The sequence below is a fragment of the Cetorhinus maximus genome, chromosome 17, assembly GCF_964194155.1.
Source record: "Cetorhinus maximus chromosome 17, sCetMax3.hap1.1, whole genome shotgun sequence".
Lineage (NCBI taxonomy): Eukaryota > Metazoa > Chordata > Chondrichthyes > Lamniformes > Cetorhinidae > Cetorhinus > Cetorhinus maximus.
This window is the reverse complement of record NC_135895.1, coordinates 81,450,704-81,473,621: the sequence shown is the minus strand read 5'-3', so window position 1 is coordinate 81,473,621 and position 22,918 is coordinate 81,450,704. Positions and strand designations below refer to the sequence as shown.

The 22,918-nt window shown below is 42.4% G+C and overlaps 1 protein-coding gene across 5 annotated transcripts in view; it reads right to left on the bottom strand.

Annotated features, from left to right (window-relative positions):
- Window positions 1–22,918, bottom strand: part of klhl20 (kelch-like family member 20) — an 86,373-nt gene that overhangs the window by 45,914 nt on the left and 17,541 nt on the right. For all 5 annotated transcript variants that reach the window (XR_013579338.1, XR_013579339.1, XM_078561513.1 and 2 more), the window contains exon 3: window positions 15,576–16,149. Coding sequence is in view for 3 of the 5 variants with exons in the window: in XM_078561513.1 (XP_078417639.1) it covers window positions 15,576–16,149 (574 nt within the window). In the remaining 2 variants the exon portion in view is untranslated. The remainder of the gene's footprint in view (window positions 1–15,575; window positions 16,150–22,918) is intronic.

Below are 22,918 nucleotides of genomic sequence, written 5' to 3'. Positions count from 1 at the left end.
ACAAAGGAGATTTATGATAATATTGCCAGGAATAGAAAATTATAGCTTTGAGGAAAGATTGGATAAGCTACAGTTATTTTCTTTAGAACAGAGGAAGCTGAGGGGAGATATAATTGAGGTGTGTAAAATTATGAAGGGCCTTGACAAAGTGGATAAGGAGGATCAATTTCCCTGAGCAGAGGTCAATAACCAAGGGTATAGATTTAAACTAATTAGCAGAAGGATTAGAGGGGAGTTGAAAAAAAGAAATCTTTTCATCCAGAGGTTGTTGAACATAAGATACAGGAGTAGGAATGGGCCATTTAGCAGTTCAGATCTGCTCCACCATTCAGTGAGCTCATGGTTGATCAGACTGTGGCCTTAAAACCACTTTCTTTCCTGGTCTCCACCACCACACCCCCCGCATAACCTTTGACTTCCTTGAAGGTCAAAAATCTGTCTAACCCATATGGGGTGGGGGGGTCGGAACTCACCACCTGAAACGGTGGTAGAGGTAGAAACCTCATCAGATTAAAAAATATCTGGATATGCACAAGAAGTGCCATAACCTACAAAGCACTAGACCAAGAGCTAAAAAATGGATTAGGCCGAAAAGTTCTATCAGACGGCACAAAGACAATGGGCCAAGTGGCCTCCTTCTGAGCAGCAAATTTCTATAATTCTATGAGGATTAAATTTAATTCAGAAGTGTGAAATGATACGTTTTGGGAAGAAGGAGGAGGAGAGGCAATATAAACTAAATGGCACAATTTTAAAGGAATAGAATGAGCTGGTGTTTACTTACACAAATTTTTAAAAGTGGTAGGCTAAGTTGATAAGGCTATGAATAAGACATTTAAGATCTGAGGCTTTATAAATGTTGCGATTGTAAAGAACATATCTTATTATTTCTGTTGGGCTGTTGTAAAGAACACATCTTTTTATTTCTGTTGGACTATGGATTAAAATTACAATGGAACAGTGTGAGGGATATATACACTGTTGCTTTCCTGGAACAGAGTGTACCATGAAAGACAGGATGGTGCCGAGTGGTCGGTTGGTCTAAATGGGGAACTGCCTGGCAACATTTTAATTGGCTCCTGACCAGGTGACTGGAGTTTGTGTGAGACCAGTGCAGCAGAATAGCTCCTAGCCTGAAAGGGAAAAGACCTAAAACCTCTGCCTCCTGTGTAAGATTCCAGTAATCCTACAATAATAGCTAGCTGGCTTTTTCTCCTCATATCTCCATAACCTGTTCTCTCTCTGAAAATCCCTGTCAAGAAGAAAAAAGGGGAAAATCACCATTAGAGACATTGGGAGCTCAACTAGTGAACTAAGGACTGAAAGTGTTCGAAGACCACCTTGTGTCATCGACAAGAACTGAAAGGAATTTGGAAGACATCGATCAAAATCAACCCATCGAATCCTGTACTCCGGAATTGGTGCTATTGAATTGTTTTATCCCACCCTTAAAATCCATGTTTTTGTGTGTCTTGTATGTGTGTAGGGATTTAAGGGATAGAGTTTAGGTTATAGGTTAGAAATTAGCAGTTCATATTTCTTTCTTTTGTTTATTTATTAAGTTTACAAACCTGGTGTTAACCTAAATAAAGCAATTAGGTGGGTTAATCAAACCTTTTCAAATTTGTCGCGGCTCGGGAAGCAGTGGGGCTTAATATTGCAACATGCTATCCCCAGTGAGTCGTGACAGGATAGTGTACAAAAGCAAGGGAGTTATGCTAAACTTTTATAAATCACTAGTTAAGCGTCAGTTGAAGTAGTGTGTTCAGTTCTGGGCACCACAATTTAGGAAGAATGCCCAGGTCTTGGGGATGGTGCAGAGTAGAATGGTCTCGGGGATAAAGAATTTCAGTTATGTGGAGAGACAAGAGAAGCTTGGATCTTTCTCCTTAGAGCAGAGAAGATAAAGGGGACCAAAAGAACTGAGGGAGAATGGCTTTTATGAAGAGAGTTCTGATGATCTGGAGCGCATTGTCTGAAAAATTGTGAACATATTCAAAAGGAAGCTTCAAAAGAGAATTGATATATACCTGAAAAGGAAAAATCTGCAGAGCTACAACAAAGAGCAAGGGAATTGGGTAGCTTCACCAAAAAGCTGGCATAGGCACAATGGGTGAAATGACCTCCTTCTGTCATGTGAAACTATGAACCAAATTTATTTTTGCCAAGATAACGTCAACCACTCCTAGTCCTTACATTAGGATTGCTTCCTTTTAATAATAGAATAATTAGAATAAAGGTTAAAATAAACACGTCTCCAAACTCATTCAGCACAAGACTCAATATCTGTTACAACACTAAAGCCGGATGGAAAGAATTGACCTGAGATACCAAATTCGAGAACAAGTTAGCCAGTCTCAGCCAGTCAGGCACAGCATCCCTGGGGAAAAGGGAAGAGTTCTTCATCATCATCTAATAATTGTCACTTAAGTGTCTGTGTGCAAATGCCAATCATTAGTGTCTGTGTGCAAATGCCAATCAAGGATAAGGTATCACTTCACTCACATTGCCAAATAAAATGTCAGCACTCACTGTTTAAGCTCACATACAAGGAATGATGTATTTGAAGTAGTACTGGAGAGCTCTGATTAACACCACCAACTCACTGATCTTGCAAGCAAACTGTTGCTGCTTTCTGAAGCACAGCATCAACCTGATCCTAAACTTCCTGCCCTTGTGCTTTGAATGGAAAGTAAACTCTAAAATCTCGCAACTACTTCAGAAAGTTCTTCAAAGATCTTACCACCTCAGCATTGGAAGCCTTCCAAAAGATATCTTAAGAATCAGTAACAGGCCAAAGACTGGAAGAAGTTGCAGGATTTTTTTTTAGATCTGCTATTAGCAATTGAAATTATACTGTCATCAGCAATTGTAAAACAACAGATATACTCAAACAACCTTTACACCGAGATTGGAATGTGTCAGTACCAAGAGGCAAATGTAAATGTCAAAACAAATAAACAAAATTAAAAACTTCAACAGCATTTGTTTCAAAGAATTAGCAAAATGAAATGAATTATTTTAAGAAACTATAGAAACAAGTTTCAAAGTTTTCTTTCCGCTGTGAAACAAATCGTGCTGCCAACAAAGAAAGGGCTGGGGCTCGACTATGGAAAAAATACCTCATGCATTGATAATTAGCGACCAATCATAGAAGTACTAAGATAAAATGCCTCAGCCCCAACAATTCCCTCAATTGGTGAACAGCTTTGGTTGTACATTAAGAATGCGTTACTGCAGAAGAATAGAAAGATCAAGCAGATAAGTATATTTACGTAACCTTTTTAATAACAAATAAGTACTGAATTAAAAACGTACAGCTTTCAACAAAGCAAGTGTTGACACTTACAAATCACACCAGCACTGCAGATTGTTCGTACTGAGTTAGGAATCCTCTTAAGGAGGACTGTGAAATGTGAGTACTGCATTTCTGCCTGGACAACATTTTACCTTCAATGAGAACATATAGCACATCTCAAAATACCTAAACACTGCAGGGACGCGATGTACAAGCCTCTAGATAAAGGGGGAAAAAACGTGCCCAACATCGCCCTCATACTGATGGCTACCTTTGTGTGTGGCTGCATCAAGCGGTGCGTAGACCCTCAGTACGCAAACACCAAGTGTCACTACGTGCTGAGGTTCTACCTGTCCCCGGTGTTGCGAAGGATGGGTCTGGCCACGCTGCCGCGGAACGCTCCAAGTAGTTGGACCGTGCCGTACCACCTGTCCCTGGTGGAAAAATTTATGCAGAAAAACACCTTTGACCACAAGTCCATCAGGCAGTGGTCAGCACGTAACGTCCTAGAGGCCCTGAGGGATAAGGAGAGGGTGGACCCTGTGGGATGGTTCCCCGAGCAGACTGTCAAAGTCATTTGGCAGAATGCCTCATCGCCAGAACTTTCCAACAAGCACCAAGACGTAGCTTGGCTGGTGGTGAGAAAGGCCCTCCCCGTCAGATCCTTCCTACACGCCAGGAGTCTCACCCCCTCTGCACGTTGCCCTCAAGGTGGCTGTGGTGGGGAAGAGACCGTTGTTCACCTCCTTGTGGATTGTGCCTTTGCAAAGAAAGTCTGGAGAGAGATGCAGTGGTTGCTGTCGAGGTTCATCCCGAGCAGTTCTGTGACACAGGACTCTGTGCTCTACGGGCTGTTCCCAGGGACACACACCGAGACAAACATCGACTGCAGCTGGAGGATCATCAACTCGGTGAAAGACGCGCTTTGGTCTGCCCGAAACTTGTTGGTCTTCCAGCACAAAGAGTTGTCCCCGACCGATTGTTGCGGACTGGCACAATCCAAAGTCCAGGACTACGTGCTGAGGGACGCACTAAAGCTTGGGGCAGCTGCCGCAAAGGCGCAATGGGGAAGGGTCGCTGTCTAAGACCTTTCTACCACAGCGCACCGAGAGACTGGGAACTGTTTAGAGCCCCTCGGGCTGTACAGATCAAAATGAAAGGCTGTAAATGATTGTAATATTGTTTGTACTGATGCACCTGGTGATACATTTTGTAAAAGTTTAACCTGGATTGTACCCTTGTAATGTTGTTTTTGAAATGGTTTTGAATGTGATTGAAGATTTTTTATGAATAAAGTATATTTTTACAATAAAAAAAAACCTAAACACTGGGTCCAAGCCAAATCTAAACTGAAATCTGACCTTTCCAAAAAAGTACCATTTGTAAGCAACAATCCAGTTCTCCACATAAAGCCCAATTATATTTAACAGAAATTCAAGGGCTGAAATCAGAACAGAAAATGCTGGAAATACATAGCAGTCGACCATCACCTGCAAACTAACAAGATAAAAACTAACAGTGCGGCTGTAGATGTGACTCCAGGATGAAATGTTGCCTCCCTGGTGCCAGGGTCAAGGGTGTCACTGAGCAGCTACAGGGCCTTCTTCTTGGCAGGGTGATCAGCCAAAGATCATGGTTCATATTAGTACCAATGATTCAAGTAGGAAGGGGGGATGCGGTCCTGCGATCAGAATTTAGGGAGCTGGGTCAAAAATTAGGAAGCAGAACCTCAAATGCCGTAATCTCCAGATTGCTTGCAGTGCCACGTGCAAGTGAGTACGGAAGTAGGAGGAAAAGGCAGGTGAATGCATAGCTGGAAAGATGGTCCAGGAGGGAGGGCTTTAGATTCCCGGGACACTGGGAGTGGCTATGGGGAAGATGTTACCTGTACAAGTCGGACGGGTTGCACTTGAGCAGAGCCGGGTCTGAGTTCATTGCGGGGCATTTTGCTCGTGCTGTTGGGGGGTGGGCTTTAAATTAACTTGGCAGGAGTGTGGGAACCAGGAGAGAGTATTAGAGAGGAATACCAGGATGCACAAATTACTGGGAGACACAGATAGCACTAGTATAGAAAATAGTAAGTTAGTAGTGGAGTTGGAGTACGGGATAAAGTCATGAAGTCTAAATCAGGATTAGTGTGCATGTATGTGAATGCACGGTGTATAGTAAATAAGACTGGGGAGTTACAGGTGCAGATTGCCATGTGGAAATATGATGTTGTGGCAATAACAGGCCTGGCTCAAGGAAGGACAGGACTGGGTGTTAAATATTCCTGGATACAAGATGTTCAGAAAAGATAGGAAAGAAAGAAAAGGAGGAGGGGTGGCAGTATTGGTTAAGGAGAGCATTGCATTGTTGGAGAAAGAGGGTGTCCCAGAGGTTTCAAGGACAGAATCAACTTGGCTAGAGCTAAGGAACAAAAAGGGTGCAATTACATTGTACGGTGTAGTCTACAGACCACCGACTAGTGGGAAGGATGCAGAGGAACAAATCAGCAGTGCAATTACAGAGAGATGCAAACATTATAGAGTAGCTATCATGGGGGACTTTAATTACCCAAATGTATACTGGGATAGTGGTAGTGTAAAGGGTGGAGAGGGGCAAGAGTTCCTAGACTGTGTTCAGGAGAATTTTCTATAGCAATATGTATCCAGTCCAACAAGAAAGGATGCACTGTTGGACCTGGCTCTTGATCTGTTTGGCCCACTTCATTTTCAAATATCAGTGGGGGGCATTTAGGAGACAGTAATCATTGTATTGCAACCCGTTTAAGATGATGGTAGAAAAGAATATTGTGCAATGCAGAGTAAGAATAATTAACTGGGGAAAAGCAACTTCAATGGGGCAAGAACGGATCTGGGCCGGATAGACTGGAACCAAAGGCTGAACAATGGGCCACCTTCAAAGAAGAAATGGTTCAGGCACAGTTAAGGTATATTCCCTCAAAAGGAAAAGGTAAGGCAAACAAATCCAGAACTCCATGGGTAAAAAAGATACAAATTAAGATAAAGAGGAAAAAGTGTGCTTATGACAGGTATCAGGTAGAAACTACAACTGAGAACCAAGTGGAATACAGAAGGTTCAGAGGGGAGGCGATAAAGCAAATAAGAGAAGCAAAGAAGGATCATGAGAAAAGACTGACAGCCAACATCAAGGGGAATCCTAAAGTCTTCCACAGGCACATAAATAGTCAGAGGGCAGTAAAAGGAGGAGTAGCACCCATTAGGGGCCAAAAAGGGGATTTACACATGGAGGCAGGGGGCATGGCTGAGGTGTTAAATGAATACTTTGCATCTGTCTTTACCAAGGAAGCAGATACCACCCAGGCCATGGCGACAGAGGAGGAACCTCTGTCACAAGAAGGATTCAAAATTGATGAGGAGGAAGTGTTGGATGAACTGTCCGTACTCAAGGCTGACAAGGCACCGGATGAGATGCATCCATGGATACTGAAGTAAAGAAGAGTGGAAATTTCAAGGGCGTTGCCCATAATCTTTCAGTCTTCCCTAGACTGTGAGGAGGTGCCAGAGGACTGGAGAATTGCAAACAAATACGCCCTTGTTCAAAAATGGTTGTAGGGATGAGCCCAGCAATTACAGACCAGTCAGTTTAACTTCGGGAAGCTTCGGTGGGGAAGCTTCTAGAAACAATTATTTGGGATAGAATTAGTGGTCACATGGAAAAATTGTTGGCTGATTGGGATGAGCCAGCATGGATTTCTAAAGGGGAAATAATGTTTAACTAACTTGCTGGAGTTTTTTTGAAGAGGTAACAGAGGGTTGATGAGGGTAATGCTGCTGATGTGGTGTACATGGACTTTCAAAAGACATTTGAAAGAGTGCCACACAAAAGACTTATGAGAAAAGTTATAGCTCATGGAATAAAAGGGACAGCAGCAAGGTGGATGTAAAATTGACTGAGCAATAGGAAACAGAGGATAATGGTCAATGTATATTTTTCAGGCTGGAGGAAGGTTTGTAGTGGAGTTCCCCTTGCTTTTCCTGATACATATTAATAATCTAGATCTTGGTGGGCAGGGGACAATTTCAAAGTTTGCGGATGATACAAAACTTGGAAGCATTGTAAACTGTGAGGACAGTATGGAACTTCAAAAGGAGATTGACAAGTTGGTGGAGTGGGCAGATAGATGGCAGATGAAGTTCAACGTGGAGAAGTGCAAGGTGATTCATTTTGGTAGGAAGAACATGGAGAGACAATATAAAATAAGGGGTACAATACTTAAGGGTATGCAGGAGCAGAGAGACCTGGGTGTATATCTGCATGGATCATTTATGGTAGCAGGACAGATGGAGAGAGCAGTTAATAAAGCAAACAGTTTTCTAGGCTTTATTAATAAGGGCATAGAGTACAAGAACAGGGAGTTTATGCTGAGCTTATATAAGACGCTAGTTAGACCTCAGCTGGAATATTATGTACAGTTCTGGGTGCCACACGATAGGAAGGATGTGACTGCATTGGAGAGAGTGCAGAAGAGGTTTACAAGAATGATTCCAGGGATGAGACATTTTAATTATGAGGAAAGATTGGAGAAGTTGAGGCTGTTTTCCTTGGAGAGGAGAAGGCTAAGAGAAGACTTGATAGATGTTTTCAAAATCGTGAGGGGCCTGGACAGAGTAGATAGGGAGAAACGGTTCACACTTGTAAACGGATCGAGAACCAGAGGGCACACTTTTAAAGTGTTTTGCAAAAGAAGCAAATGCGGGGTGAGAAGAAACGTTTTCGCACAGCAAGTAGTGCGAGAACCATTTTTCTCCAGGGTGCATCTTGCTCGAGAACCATTTTTCAGTGTTGGAAAACATTGAGAATGACGGTTTCTCTGGGGAGTGCAGCCACACTCATATCACTGTGAGTGGCTCAGCTGCAGGAAAAAGGGAAACAGCAATAGTGGTAGGAGACTTGATAGTAAGGGGAACAGACAGGCATTTCTGCAGCCGTAGACGTGACTCCAGGATGGTATGTTGCCTCCCTGGTGCCAGGGTCAAGGATGTCACTGAACGGCCGCTGGGCATTCTAAAGAGGGAGGGCTTTAGAGATCGTGGTACATATTGGTACCAACTACAGAGGTAGAAAGAGGGATGAGGTCCTGCAAGCAGAATTTAGGGAGCTAGGAAACAGATTAAAAAACAGGACCTCAAAGGTAGTAATCTCTGGATTACTTCCGGTGCCATGCGCTAATTAGTATAGAAATAGGAGGTTAGTCCAGATGAATGCGTGGCTGGAGAGATGGTGCAGGAGGGAAAGCTTTAGATTTCTGGGACATTGGGACCGTTTCTGGGGGTTGTGGGACCTGTACAAGGCGGGCGGGTTGCACCTGACCCGGAATGGGACCAACATACTTGCGGGGAGATTTGCTAGTGCTGTTGGGGAAGGCTTAAATTAACTTGGCAGAGGGATGGGATCCTGAGAGGAGGTTCAGCAGGAGGAGGTGCACAGCCAAAATTAGAAGAGAGGGCAAGTGAGTCTGGAAGGCATAGAAATTATAGGCCAGTTAAGGCACAAGGGAGTTTGGCAAGGTTGGATGGTATTTATTTTAATGCAAGGAGTCTGACGAATAAGGCAGATGAGTTGAGGGCACAGATTAACACATGGAAGTATGATGTCATTGCTGTCACAGAGACATGGTTGAGAGGGGTGCAGGATTGGCAGCTCAATATTCCAGGATATAGGGTCTTCAGGCGAGACAAGGAAGGAGGTAAAATTGATCACAATATTGATCAAGGAATCAATTACAGCAGTAAGGAGGGATGACATCTTAAAAGGTTCCTCAAATGAAGCCATATGGGTAGAACTTAAAAACAAAAAAGGAGCAATCACATTGCTGGGAGTGCATTATAGGCCCCCCCAAACAGTCAGAGAGAAATAGAAGAGCAGACATGTAGGCAAATTTCAGAGAAGTGTAAAAATAATAAGGTAGTAATAATGGGTGATTTCAACTTCCCCAACATTAACTAGGTTAGCCATAGTGTGACATGGCTTAGAGGGAGCGGAATTCTGAAAATGCATCCAGGAGAGTTTTTTAAGCCATTATGTAGAAGGTCGTACAAGAGAGCTGAAAGTAGCTGCTCCCAGGTCCTGGGCTTAATTTTAGGGAATGAAGCCGGGCAAGTGGTAGAGATATCAGTGGGGGAGCACTTTGCAGATAGTGATCATAACTCCGTTAGATTCAAGGTTGTTATGGAAAAGGACAAGGATGGGCCAGAAACCAGGGTTCTAAATTGGGGGAAGGCCAATTTTAATAAGATCAAATATGATTTGGCCAGATTGGACTGGGAGCAGCTACTTTTAGGTAAATCTGCGTCAGAGCAGTGGGACTCATTCAAGAAGGAAATAGGGAGAGTACATGGACAACTTATTACAGTAAAGGCAAAGGGTGGCGCCAACAAATCCAGGGAACCCTGGATGTCGAGGGATATACAGGATTGGATAAAGAAAAATGGGAGACTAATGGCAGATACCAAGGGCTCAAAACAGCGGAAGCCCGAGAGGAGTATAGAATGTGTAGGAGGGGAACTTAAAAAGGAAATTAGAAGAGCAAAAAGGGGGCATGAAAAAACATTGGCAGGTAAAATAAAGTAAAATCCAAAGTTATTTTACAAGTACATTAAGAGTAAGAGGATAACTAGGGAAAGAGTAGGGCCCATTAAGGACCATAGTGGTAATTTCTGTGCGGAGCCGGAAGATGTAGGTAGAGTTCTAAATGAATGCTTTGTGTTGGTGTTCACAAGTGAAATGGACGATGTGGGTATGGAAATCAGGCAGAAGGACTATGATATAATTGAAGAAATTAGCATAGAAAGGAAGGAGGTTCAAATGGTCTGGCAAGCTTAAAAGTAGATAAATCTCCAGGCCCGGATGAAATGTACCAAGGGATTGATTAAGAAGGGGAAAATAGAATACGAGAGTAAGCTTGCAGGGAACATAAAAACTGTCTGTAAAAGTTTCTATAGGTATGTGAAGAGAAAAAGATTGGTGAAGACAAATGTAGGTCCCTTACAATCAGAAACAGGGGAATTAAAATGGGGAACAAAGAAATGGCTGACCAACTAAATACATACTTTGGTTCTGTTTTCACAAAGGAGGACACTAATAACATACGAGAAATGTTGGGGAACACAAGGTTTAGTGAGAGGGAGGAACTGAAAGAAATCAGTATTAGTAGGGAAATAGTGTTGGGGAAATTGATGGGATTGAAGGCCGATAAATTCCTGGGGCCTGATAATCTACATCCCAGAGTACTTAAGGAAGTGGCCCTAGAAATAGTGGATGCATTGGTGGTCATCTTCTGAGATTCTATATACACTGGAACAGTTCCTACAGATTGGAGGGTAGCTAATGTAACTCCACTATTTAAAAAGGGAGGCAGAGAGAAAACAGGGAATTATAGACCAGTCAGCCTGACGTCGGTAGTGGGGAGAGTTCTAGAGTCCATTATAAAAGATTTAATAGTTGAGCACGTGGAACACAGTGGCAGAATCGGACAGAGTCAACATGGATTTATGAAAGGGAAATCATGCTTGACAAATCTACTGGAATTTTTCGAGGATGCAACTAGTAGAGTTGATGAGGGGGGAGCCAGTGGATGTGGTTTATTTGAACTTTCAGAAGGCTTTCGACAAAGTCCCACATAAGAGATTGGCGTGTAAAATTAAAGCGCATGGGATTGGGGGTAGTGTATTGAGATGGATGGAAAACTGGTTGGCAGACAGGAAACAAAGAGTAGGAATAAACGGGTGTTTTTCCGAATGGCAGGCAGTGACTAGTGGGGCGCAGGGATCGGTGCTGGGACCCCAGTTATTCACAATATATATTAATGATTTAGATGAGGGAATTAAATGTAATATCTCAAAGCTGGGTGGGAGGGTGAGCTGTGAGGAGGATGCAGAGATGCTTCAGTGTGATTTCGACAAGCTGAGTGAGTGGGCAAATGCATGGCAGGTGCAGTATAATGTGGATAAATGGGAGGTTATCCATTTTGGTAGCAAAAACAGGAAGGCAGGTTATTATCTGAATAGCTATAAATTAAGAGAGGGGAATGTGCAACGAGACCTGGCTGTCCTTGTACACCAGTTGCTGAAGTAAGCATGCAGGTGCAGCAGGCGGTAAAGGAAGCAAGTGGTATGTTGGCCTTCATAGCCAGAGGATTCGAGTACAAGAACAGGGATGTCTTGCTGCAATTGTACAGGGCCTTGGTGAGACCACACCTGGAATACTGTGTGCAGTTTTGGTCTCCTTATCTGAGGAAGGATGTGCTTGCTATAGAGGGAGTGCAGCGAAGGTTTACCCAACTGATTCCTGGGATGGCCGGACTGACATATGAGGAGAGATTGAGTCAATTAGGATTATGTTTGCTGGAGTTCAGAAGAATGAGGGGGAGATCTCACAGAAACCTATAAAATTCTAACAAGACTAGACAGGGTAGATGCAGGAAGGATGTTCCCGATGGTGGGGGAGTCCAGAACCAGGGGTCACAGTCTGAGGATATGGAGTAGACCATTTAGGACTGAAATGAGGAGAAATTTCTTCACCCAGAGAGTGGTGAGCCTGTGGAATTCGTTACCACAGAAAGTAGTTGAGACCAAAACATTGTATGCTGTCAAGAAGGAGTTAGAAATAGCTCTTGGGGTGAAAGGGATCAAAAGGTATGGGGAGAAAGCGGGGGTTGGATGATCAGCCATGATCATAATGAATGGCAGAGCAGGCTCGAAGGGCCAAATGGCCTACTCCTGCTCCTAGTTTCTATGTATCCCAGGCTGCTGAGTGAGGCAAGGGAGGAGATAGCAAGGGCACTGGCAATAATTTTCAATACCTCTCTAGCCACAGGAGAGCTGCCAGGGGACTGGAGGACAACCAATGTGATACCTTTATTCAAGAAGGGAGGACAGGATAAACCAGGCCAGTCAGTCTAACCTCAGTACTGGGGAAATTATTGAAAGCAATTCTGAGGGACAGAATTAATCTACATTTGGAGAGGCAGGAATTAATCAAGGACAGCCAGCATGGTTTTGTTAAGGGGAGGTCATGTCTGACCAATTTGATAGAATTTTTCGAAGAGGTGACCAGGTGTATAGATGAGGGCAATGTATTTCACATAGTCTACTTGGACTTCAGCAAGGCTTTAGATAAGGTCCTGGATGGGAGACTGATAATGAAGGTAAGAGTCCATGGGATCCAAGGCAATTTGGCAAATTGGATCCAGAATTGGCTGAGTGGCAGGAAGCAGAGGGTGATGGTTGGGGGGTGTTTTTGTGACTGGATGCCTGTCTCCAGGGGGGTTCCACAGGGATAGGTGTTGGGTCCCTTGCTATTTGTGGTATATCTAAACGATTTAGACTTGAATGTAGGAGGGCTGATCAGTAAGTTCGCAGATGACACGAAAATTGGTGGAGTGGTAAATAGTGAAGAGGATAGCCTTAGGTTACAAGATGATATAGACGGGCTGGTCAGATGGGCTGATCAGTGGCAAATGGAATTTAATCCAGATAAGTGTGAGGTGATGCACTTGGGCAGGACAAACAAGGCACGGGAATATATGATGAATGGTAGGATCCTGAGAAGTACCGAGGATCAGAGGGACCTTGGTGTGCATGTCCACCAGTCCCTTAAGGTAGCAGGACAGGTAGATAGGGTGGTTAAGAAGGCATATGGGACACTTGCCTTTATTAGCCAAGGCATAGAAGATAAGAGCAGGGAGGTTATGCTAGAACTGTATAAAATGCTGGTTAGGCCACAGCTAGAGTACTTCGTGCAGTTTTGGAATCCGCATTATAGAAAGGATGTGATTGCACTAGAGACAGTGCAGAGGAGATTTACCAGGATGTTGCCTGGGCTGGAGAGTTTTAGTTATGAGGAGAGATTGGATAGACTGGGGTTATTTCCCCTGGAGCAGAGGAGATTGAGGGGGTGACATGATTGAGGTGTATAAAATTATGACGGGCATAGATAGGGTAGACAGGAAGGAACTTTTCCCCTTGGTGGGGGATCAATAACCAGGGGCATAGATTTAAGGTAAGGGGCAGGAAGTTTGGAGGGGATGTGAGCAAGAATTTTTTCACCCAGAGGATGGTGGGAATCTGGAACTCACTGCCTGAAAGGGTGGTAGAGGCAGATACCCTCAAAACATTTAAAAAGTATTTGGATGTGCACTTGCGATGCCATGGCATACAAGGCTATGGGCCTAGTGCTGGAAAATAGGATTAGAATAGCTAGGTATTTGCTTGACCAGTGCAGACTTGATTGGCCAAAGGGCCTTTGTCCGTGCTGTAGACCTCTATAACTCTAATTAGGGATTGGAATGCACTGCCTAGAAGTGTGGTGGAGGCAGGTTCAATCGAGGCATTCAAGAGAGCAATAGGTGATTATTTGAATAGAAACAATGCGCAACAGTATGGGGAGAAAGCAGGAGAATGGCACTAAGTCATGATGCTCATTTGGAGAGATGGTGCAGACACGATGGGCCAAATGGACTCCTTCTGCTTTGTAAAAATTCTGTGGTTCACTTTATCAGAATTCAAACATTAAAATCTATTACATATTGAAATGGCCAGTTGTGAGGTTTAAAATACAGAAAGGTATGCTGGTGACCTTTTCACATCCTATTACCTGTCCTGTCATACAAAGAGCAGTATTTTCAGTGTTAAACCTTTGATCTGTGCGTCCTTTTTGTGTGATCATTTTGACTAGTTTTGATGCCGCAGTGATTTGACATGAACAATGGAGGTCACATTCAAAAATGGCCCAGGTTTGATCTGTACATTCTTGTCTCAACCACAAAAGCAGTGAAGGAGGGGAAAAAAATTGCAAAGCTTAATCCATATACCCATTCTCCACCCAACTTGAGGAAAAAAGGTTCCCCCTTCCTGTTTTCAATAGCTTTGGCTGGAGGAGGAAAAACACGAATATTTCATGAGAATTTTCCATCTGGGCTCACAGATCAAGACTGACCGTTTCAACAAGGCATCATAGGCATGCTCTCAACATGAAGCCATGAAGACCTCAGGGAGAGGATAAATTAAAAGCCAAATGTGAAAAGATATAAAGACAAGGGGACAGTAATTATTTTTTCAAAACCGAAACTGCTAAGTAGTCTATTCAACAGCTCTAAAGCCTAAAATACAACTGAGGTGCCTGTGTCTGTTCTGAATTACACGTGCATAAGGTTTGAACACCTTCCCCAAATTAAATCATTGGCACAGAAGTAGACATTCTTCAGATTCATTTGGGGTCTTGGAATTTCAAATGAGCCTTAGATTTCTGTGCTTCGCATTCTATAATAGGTGTTTAATGGATTAGAATAAATTCTACCGTGTGCTCCCTTTCATCCGTATCCACTCCTATGCTCAGATTTCACTGTAACATTTTCCTAAACAAGAGAGCCAGTAATGTGCTATAGTTTATGCTAAAGACATTCTTTCCCAGCCACTCAAAGGTACCCAAGCACCCCAGAGAGGGTCAATCTTCAATTTCCCTTCCCTATTCCACATGGCTTTTGCTCATCATTGTGTTAAAATGACGAAAGAAAACAGATAGCATACCCAAGACTGGAAACTCAATGGGAAATCATGGACACAAACCTATACCCTCACTATCAAATCATGCCAATACTCATGCACCATCCTAACATGTTAAGAGGCAAAGAACACAATGGCAGTTTGGAGCACCCAACATGCAGCAAGACAAAGATGAGAGTCATGGGCTTGATCTTTCTATTTTCTGAGTTCCCAGTCACATTACTGCGGAGAGAGCAAAAATTGGAAGGCAGAGTAACATTCAGGAGAAACCGGAGAAGACCATTCATAGAGCACTGGGAGTAAATTGCCCGTCCTTTTTACAATACTAGGGGAGGACATATATGAATTACTCGTCCTTTGAAAGCAATTTACAGGAGACACAAATGTAGAATTTTGACCAAGGTCAAGTCTTCTGTTCTGTTTTCATTACCAATTAAGATTATTGAATAAATCGATAAGCCAGTTGTAAAATTCTTATTACTTTTGTGATGTTCAACTGACTTTCAAGGAATAAAATAATTTGCTCCCACCTCCTTTCCTTTCTAAAAAGTTCCAACCTGCAAAGAAACTGAATAAATACAATATATTAATATTAAATAAATAACATCAACATCTGTTGCAACACGAATATGCAATTGTTGAATTTGGATTAATATAACTACTGCAGCCCCATGAGGGTTACTGCTTAAACTGCTCAAGTTTAATTACATTGAAGTCACATGGTCCTTGTTTCTTTTCATTAACCTTACCTCTTGAAAGTTATGCTGAGTGAATTTGTCAGCAATCCGCAAAAGTTCTCTGCAGGAGTGGGTGTCAGCAAAAGCTCTGATTCCCAGACAGTTGGAGGGATCAAGTTGCCTCTTCAGAAACTCACAGCATGCCTCTTGAATCTCAGCCAGTTGCAGAAGGCAGGCAGCCGGCAGCAAGGTCTGCACGTTCCCCTCCTCTACCGTTATCTGAGATGTGTAAGCAAAGTCAATAAGCAGCTCCATAGCCCGTTCATCGATGTCGCGGATCACCACCTCTGTCTGCCGGCTTTCTGCAAGCTCACCTGTGAACATGGCTCGAAAGTAAGGGCTGCAGGCCGACAGGATCACTCGGTGTGCATAAATCTTTTTTGCGCCCACAACAAGCACCACATCGCAAAGTTCCCGGTGCTTCCTCAGGAGGTTGATCACTTCTAAAGTCTGCCGAGGGTGTTTATCCGATACGAACGGCATCCTGGCTGGTTGCGGTACTCCCTCGGGCAATTTGTTGGGGTCACCAAGTGTACATCGGCTAGTGACATCCATTCCTATCTCTCCTGGTCGAGCACTGATACACCTAAAGGTAGGAGGCAAAGAAAAACATTTGAAACTCAAAATATATGGGTTTTAATTGTGAAACCTTAACCTTTGCGATTTCACTTTGTGATCCATTATATAGTAATAGTTATGCTGTACAAAGTACCACCTTGAAACACTAAGATACTGTACCATGCTATGGCAAGATACCATCACAGTCACAAAAGCATCATAGCAAGCTCCAATCTCAGCAGGACAGCCTTGGATGGGTAGGTGGAGGAGGAGGGGTGAAGTAAAGAAGCGAGGCCTTGGGGATGCTTAGTGTGAATGGCAGATGTCAGGGGTAGAATGAATCCACTTTACTATTGAATGCCTTCCAGTAGCCACTCAAGATCAACATTGATAAGTCTGTGAGCATGTTAGACTACTCATTTCTCCAGTCACAGAAAGGGAACACAAAAGGATATAAAAAGATGAAAAAATGGGAGGTGAATCTAAAAGGAATGGATTTTAAAGACCTTATATTCTATAGTTTTGTCAGTCACTACTCAAAATAATTTAGCACAATTGACTCTATTGCTTAATTATGGAATCTGCTGATAATCACAATCACTGCAGCTGTGCAGAGTGAATACAGGCTATAAAAACATCCATGAAATGACAAGGAGAGTTCTGTCACTATTAATGTCACTAGTATGGTGATTTGACATTCAGACCCTGTCTGAACATTACACAACGGCTATTTTTCAAGCCGGTTAGAGAGCAACTGCCATTTCCATTCACTCCTCTGCCTCCTCCCTCACATTGTCATCAATTACCAATCTAATTTGTTTCCATGTTGAGGTGCCAGGCTGATCTAGGCACTTCTCCACAATGAGAAAGGGATGGGAGAAAAGGAAAACAAAAAAGAGATCATCAGATTTCACACCTGCAAATTTTGGTGTCCAGCTTAAGAGTAGCATAAGCAAGAGCCTAGAAATAGGATCTACTTTCTTGCCACAGTTAGCATGTTACTAAAGGGGATGGAGAGGAACAGGTATCAACCTAAGCCAGCTTTTGATAAAGTAATGGGCCTTCTTGCTGGGAACCTGAAGAATAAACTATTCGATAACTGTTTAAAAGTTGATATCTATAACAAACTTATACTATGTTGTACAGAGATGATTTGATTTTTTTTTTTAAATAATTTGGCCAATTTTTTTTCCTTCTACTTGCTGTGGTACAGCTCCACAAAGCTCGCTGGTTTCTCACTTAAGTGGCCATTCTTAATATGTCAGCAAGCCATTTTACCCTGCACTAGAATATTGAGGCCAATTGTTCTTCCAGCTAGGATTAGCTATGCAGGGTCCAGGAAACAAACTGGAACTTCCAGCTTCCAGGGTTCTCAACAAACTGTATATGTTTTTTTTCTAGTTGGCCAATGAAGGAATCTGATACTGAACTGTTATGAGTGCACAAGTCTCAAGACCAATCCATTAGTCATTGCAACATTTAGCATTTCTAGCAGCTTTAACATCCTCAGGGTCTCCCAAAGATTTCAAGACCAATTTTTGCAAAAGTTCCCACAAACAGCAGGATAAATGCCACTTTTTTTGGTGCTGTTGCTTGAGGGATGAATTTTGGCCAGGACAATACTCCAGGAGCAGTCTCAGCAAGGCTATATACAATTGCAGCAAGACTTATTTGCTCCTGTAGTCAAACCATCTTGCAATGAAAGCCAACATACCATTTGTCTTCCTAATTGCTTGCTGCCCCTGCATGTTAGCTTTCATGTAGTCCTTTCAACTCATCAGTATTGGGCTCGATGCTTAAGCAGGCATACCATTTTCATACAACTGTGTTGCTCTTGGTAGTTTTCTTAAATATAACCAAAAACTTCCTCTACCACAGAAAGAATGGATGTCTATCAGACAAATATGCAGTAGGTATGGTCCTGAAACTCATAACCTTCCAAACTTCATTAGCGTTTTAAAAACAAGATGATTTTATTTCTGGTTTTTGAAAAAGGTTTTCCCTGCAAAGATAGTTTTCAAGCTAATTGCATTTATTTCATTTTCTACAGTTAAACCTTAACCTTCACAGCACTAAAAATCTCTAAAATATTACTATGAACCATGAACTTGGTATTTATAACACAATGAATCACTTTATGCTTGTTTACAAACTTCACCCAATGCGCTTCATAAGATCACCCACATTTGAATCATCCTAAAGTCGTCTGTCATTGGGAGAATCAGACATAATGGATATCTGCTTTGGACATTCACAAGGTGCTTAAGATCCCGTGGTTTCTGCTGGTACAAAATTCAGTCTCAGTCTGTACTGGTTTAGAAGGAATGAGCAACAGCATTAGTGTACAACTTGGCCAATTTTGCATGTCTTAAGTCTGACATTTACATGGCTGAAGATACTGAACTGAATTGAGGATCAACACCTCATATTTACAAGAACAGGGTCAACAACAGTTGACTCACTGAACCTATGACTGGGTGAGTAAGTGGAGAGAAAATTCAATGTGCAGTATTTTTCCATTTGCTTCAACAGGTATGGTGAAAAGCAGGTTGGCTAACTATGCAGCACTTGTCTCAGATGTGTGGTCCATACTGCATGAGCAGGTTGGGCTCATTTGTGACACACTTGTCACTTTGTGCCACAGCAATGGCAGAGTAACAGCCATCTTGTGTTCTGAGGTTGTGAGAATCACCAGGTGATTTCTCAGCCTGTGGCAAAGTAACACTGTTCATTCTTTTTTAGGGTGTTTCTAACTTGCCAGATTTCTTCTTAACAAAGTTGATTTTTTAAAGAAAGGGTGGGGGTATCCCTAAACTTATCACACTTTATTAAATGAAAAACAAAGGTAAGGAGTAGATAAAAGAAGGCAAAGTATGGGGATTATTACAAAGACAAATTAAATTAGTAGACTAACCAAAAGGCTGAGGATTCAAGAGGGGGTAGGTACACCTTCCATAGGGATCTATAACATCTATGTTTCCATGCCTCTCCAAACAGAAAGCTGCTCATGGCTAACCATTTTGAAAATTTATAATCAAAATCTTCATGCACTGCCTAATGCAGTAGATTATAACAATTATCCTTCATCTCAGAGATACATTACAAAACCAGCAGTCACCAAAGGGATGAGAAGTCCCAAGCAAAATATAATTTGACAGACATAACCCACCAGTTCCCACAGGACACAAACGTACAGCACAAAACAGCTCAAAAAATTCCCCAGTATTCACACTCAGAGTGCCACAAATATATATGGCAGGGTCAGAATTACACCACACTACGTTGACAGCGTAGGGAGCTTTACTGTGCCTAGCCTAGGAGTGGCAGATGCTGGCATTAAGAAATTACAAAGTTTAGACAGCCACCACCCCCACCCCACCCCCCACCCATCCCCTCCCACCACCCCCCCATCCCCTCCCACCCCCCACCCATCCCCTCCCACCCCCCACCCATCCCCTCCCACCCCACCAGCACCTAATGAGTACAAGATTAATTAAAACAAAAAGATAAATTAAACGAAAAATACTGCAGATCTGTAGAGGAACAGAATTAGGATAATGAAAGGTCATGTTAACTTTTTTTTATCTCCCCCCACCCCTCAAACAGATGCTCCCTGACCTGCTGAGTATTTTCAGCCTTTTCTGTTTTATTATAAATGAAAAACTAAATTGAGAGTTCTAGGTTCCTTAATATTTACATTCTATGCTAAGGCAACCTTTTATCCCCCCTGCCCCTACAGATGCTCCGTGACCTGCTGAGTATTTCCAGCCTTTTCTGTTTTTATTATAAATGAAAAATTAAATTGGAAGTTCTTGGTTCTTAATATTTACATTCTATGCTACTGCAAGCTTTTGGCGATTTTGCAGCTATTCAGGCAGCCAAGAGGAGAAATGAAATGCTTTCCTAAAACCCAGAATCAGAAAAAAGTCTCAATTTCAGATCTGGCACCATTTATCCCTCAGCCAATGCCTCCTAAACAAATTGCACGGCCAGTTGCTTCATTACAGACTGTAGGATCATGCTATGTGTAAATTGACTGCAGTTTTTAAACGTACAAAACAGTGACTATAGTTCAAAAATAATTCCTTAGTTTTGAGATGTCCTGAGGACAAATTGGATTCCACTGGCATGTGAGTAGTTCCATTAATACTTAAATCATATATAAACCTTGCTTGAATGAGTCCAATTCAACTGAAATAGTACCTCTCAATAAACACACTTTAATAAACACTCCTTTAATTCAAAGGAGAACAGGTAAGTATCACATGCAACTGAGGGAGACAAAAACAGCCAAGAGATTAGCCAAGAGGTCTCTGGAAAGAAGTAGTACAGAATTGTGGCAGTAATATCAAAAACTTTTTCAGCTATATCAGAAGGCCATTAAGGACCTATAGGTCCACTGAGGGATTCAGTGGAGCAGATTCAAACTGATTCTGAGGATACAGCCGTTTTGCATCAGTCTACACTCCCGGTGACAGTGTTTATGTTCCAGATAGGGTTTGCCCTGTACTGAATGGTAATGATTGACAGAAATGTCATCATGGATAGATTAGAGAAACTCAAAATTGATTGGGCTCCAGGTTCAGGTAATGTCCGTGCAAAGGTGATTAAAGAGATGGGACAAGCGCTCTTGTGAGCTGCATGCCAATATCTTCAATAGCTCAATACAGCTTAAGACAGCTCAATGTGGGGAAATGTGAACTTGTCCACTTTGGCAGGAAGGATAGGAAAGCAGTAAACTATTTAAATTGTGAGAGATTGCAGAACTCGGTGGTACAGAGGGATCTGAGTTTCCTAGTATATGAAAGCTTAGTATGCAGGTACAGCAAATGATCAGGAAGGCAAATGGCACGTTGGTGTTTATTGCAAGGGAAATGGAATATAAAAGTAGGGAAGCTATACTGCAGCTGTACAGGGCCTTGGTGAGACCACATCTGGAGTACTGTGTACAGTTTTGGTCTCCTTATTTTAAAAAGGGTATAATTGCATCTGAAGCAATTCAGAGAAGGTTCACTCAACTGATTCCTGGAATGGATGAGTTACCTTAAGAGGAAAGGTTAAACAGATTGAGCCTATACCCACTGAAGCTTAAAAGGAGAGGTGACCTTATTGAAACATAAAAGATCCTGAGGGGTCTTAATAGGGTGGATACCAAGAGGATGTTTCCTCTTGTGGGGGAGACTGGTACTAATGGGACAAAGTTTAAAAATAAGAGGTCTGTCTTTTATGATGGAGATGAGGAGAATGTTTTTCTCTCAGAGTCATTAGCCTCTGGAATTCTCTTCCCTAGAAGGCGGTGGAGGCTGGTCATTGAACTTATTCAGGGCAGAGTTAGATAGATTTTTGATAGACAAGTGTTACGGCCGGATGGGAAGAGTGGGCAGTTTATCTAGCCCCGCTACTCCACAAGCCGTACCACTAGTGTAAATGTTTAACTCACTTATCTACCAATTATCTACCTTTGCTACCGTTTAGACCCAGAATAAAAGGGGCTTTAACTTGGCTTCTTTCAGAAAGCTCAGAATGATTGGCTTAACTATAAAACAAAACTTATTTTTTAAAACAAGCTGCAAGAACTGGTTAACACACAATTGGCAATCTGAAAGTGTAACTATCTATCCCTTTTAAAATTCTCCAGTGCATGCACACAAACACAAATAGGGTCTTTGCAGAAATGGGCAGCTGAAGAAAAAGCTTTATGAAAAGAATAAAGTTTGCAGGGTTTTGACGCTATTGATCTGGTGCTCCTCATACGAGTACAGGTCACTCGTCCCAGTAGATGGCTGGAGGTTCTTACCAATGGAGCTTCACTGTGGAAGAAAATGGAGCTGGATAAATCCTTCTCATCTCAGCCTCTTGGGTTTCCAAATACAGATAAGTGCCCCTGAGATGAGGATTCCTAGCTGAATACCACACTGTATTTCAAGCAAGGCAAGGAGGGTGCTAGCTAGACAGCTTTTCCCCTTCTCAGGTCATTCCCAACTGAGTTCAAAATAACAAGTTCAAAACATGAAGCTCCTCCATCAGGTGATTTCCACTAAATCACCAGGCCTTTACCTTAAAACAGCTTTACTTTCCATCAATTAAAGTGATTGCAGTTCAAATAGACAAACAGCTCTCCTCCACAATTGCCATGCTGGTCATTTAGCTGATGACATGTGATTTCTTGGAAAAGTCATGCTTGCTTGCTCCAGTCCAAGATGAACTTATGACCTTTTTTTTTAAAAAAGACCCAGGTCAGCTCCGAAGTGTCCAAATAATGCAATGTCCTTCCAAATTTTAAAAGAAAATATAGCTCTTGTAGATATGGTTCTAACACAAGGGAGTCAAGGTTATGGGGGAGTTTGTGGGGGGGGCAGGGGGAAAGACAGGAAAGTGGAGTTGAGACCACAATCAGATCAGCTATGATCTTATCGAATGGCGAAGCATGCTTGAAGGCCATTCGGCCCTGTTTCTACTCCTGTTCCTATGATTTGGTGCTGGATCTCCTCGTCAGTGCTGGCCTTCTGAGAGTGGCGACTGCTGAGGTATAGGAAATGCTCAACATATTCCAGAGTCTCTCCTTCAACAACTATGAGTGGAATATTTGGCTGACCGGGTGTGGAATAATATGAATTTTCTTTTTACAACATTCAAGGATAGGCTGAGTTTCTTGTATGCAGAATTGAAGAGATCAATCGTGGTTTACAAATCTGGTGATCAACAACAAACTGAAGATAATGTACATCTATGGTGGTCAGTTTAGTTTCGGAGGAAACCGAGGGTAAAGAGTTTTCCATCTGGACAGCATTTAATAC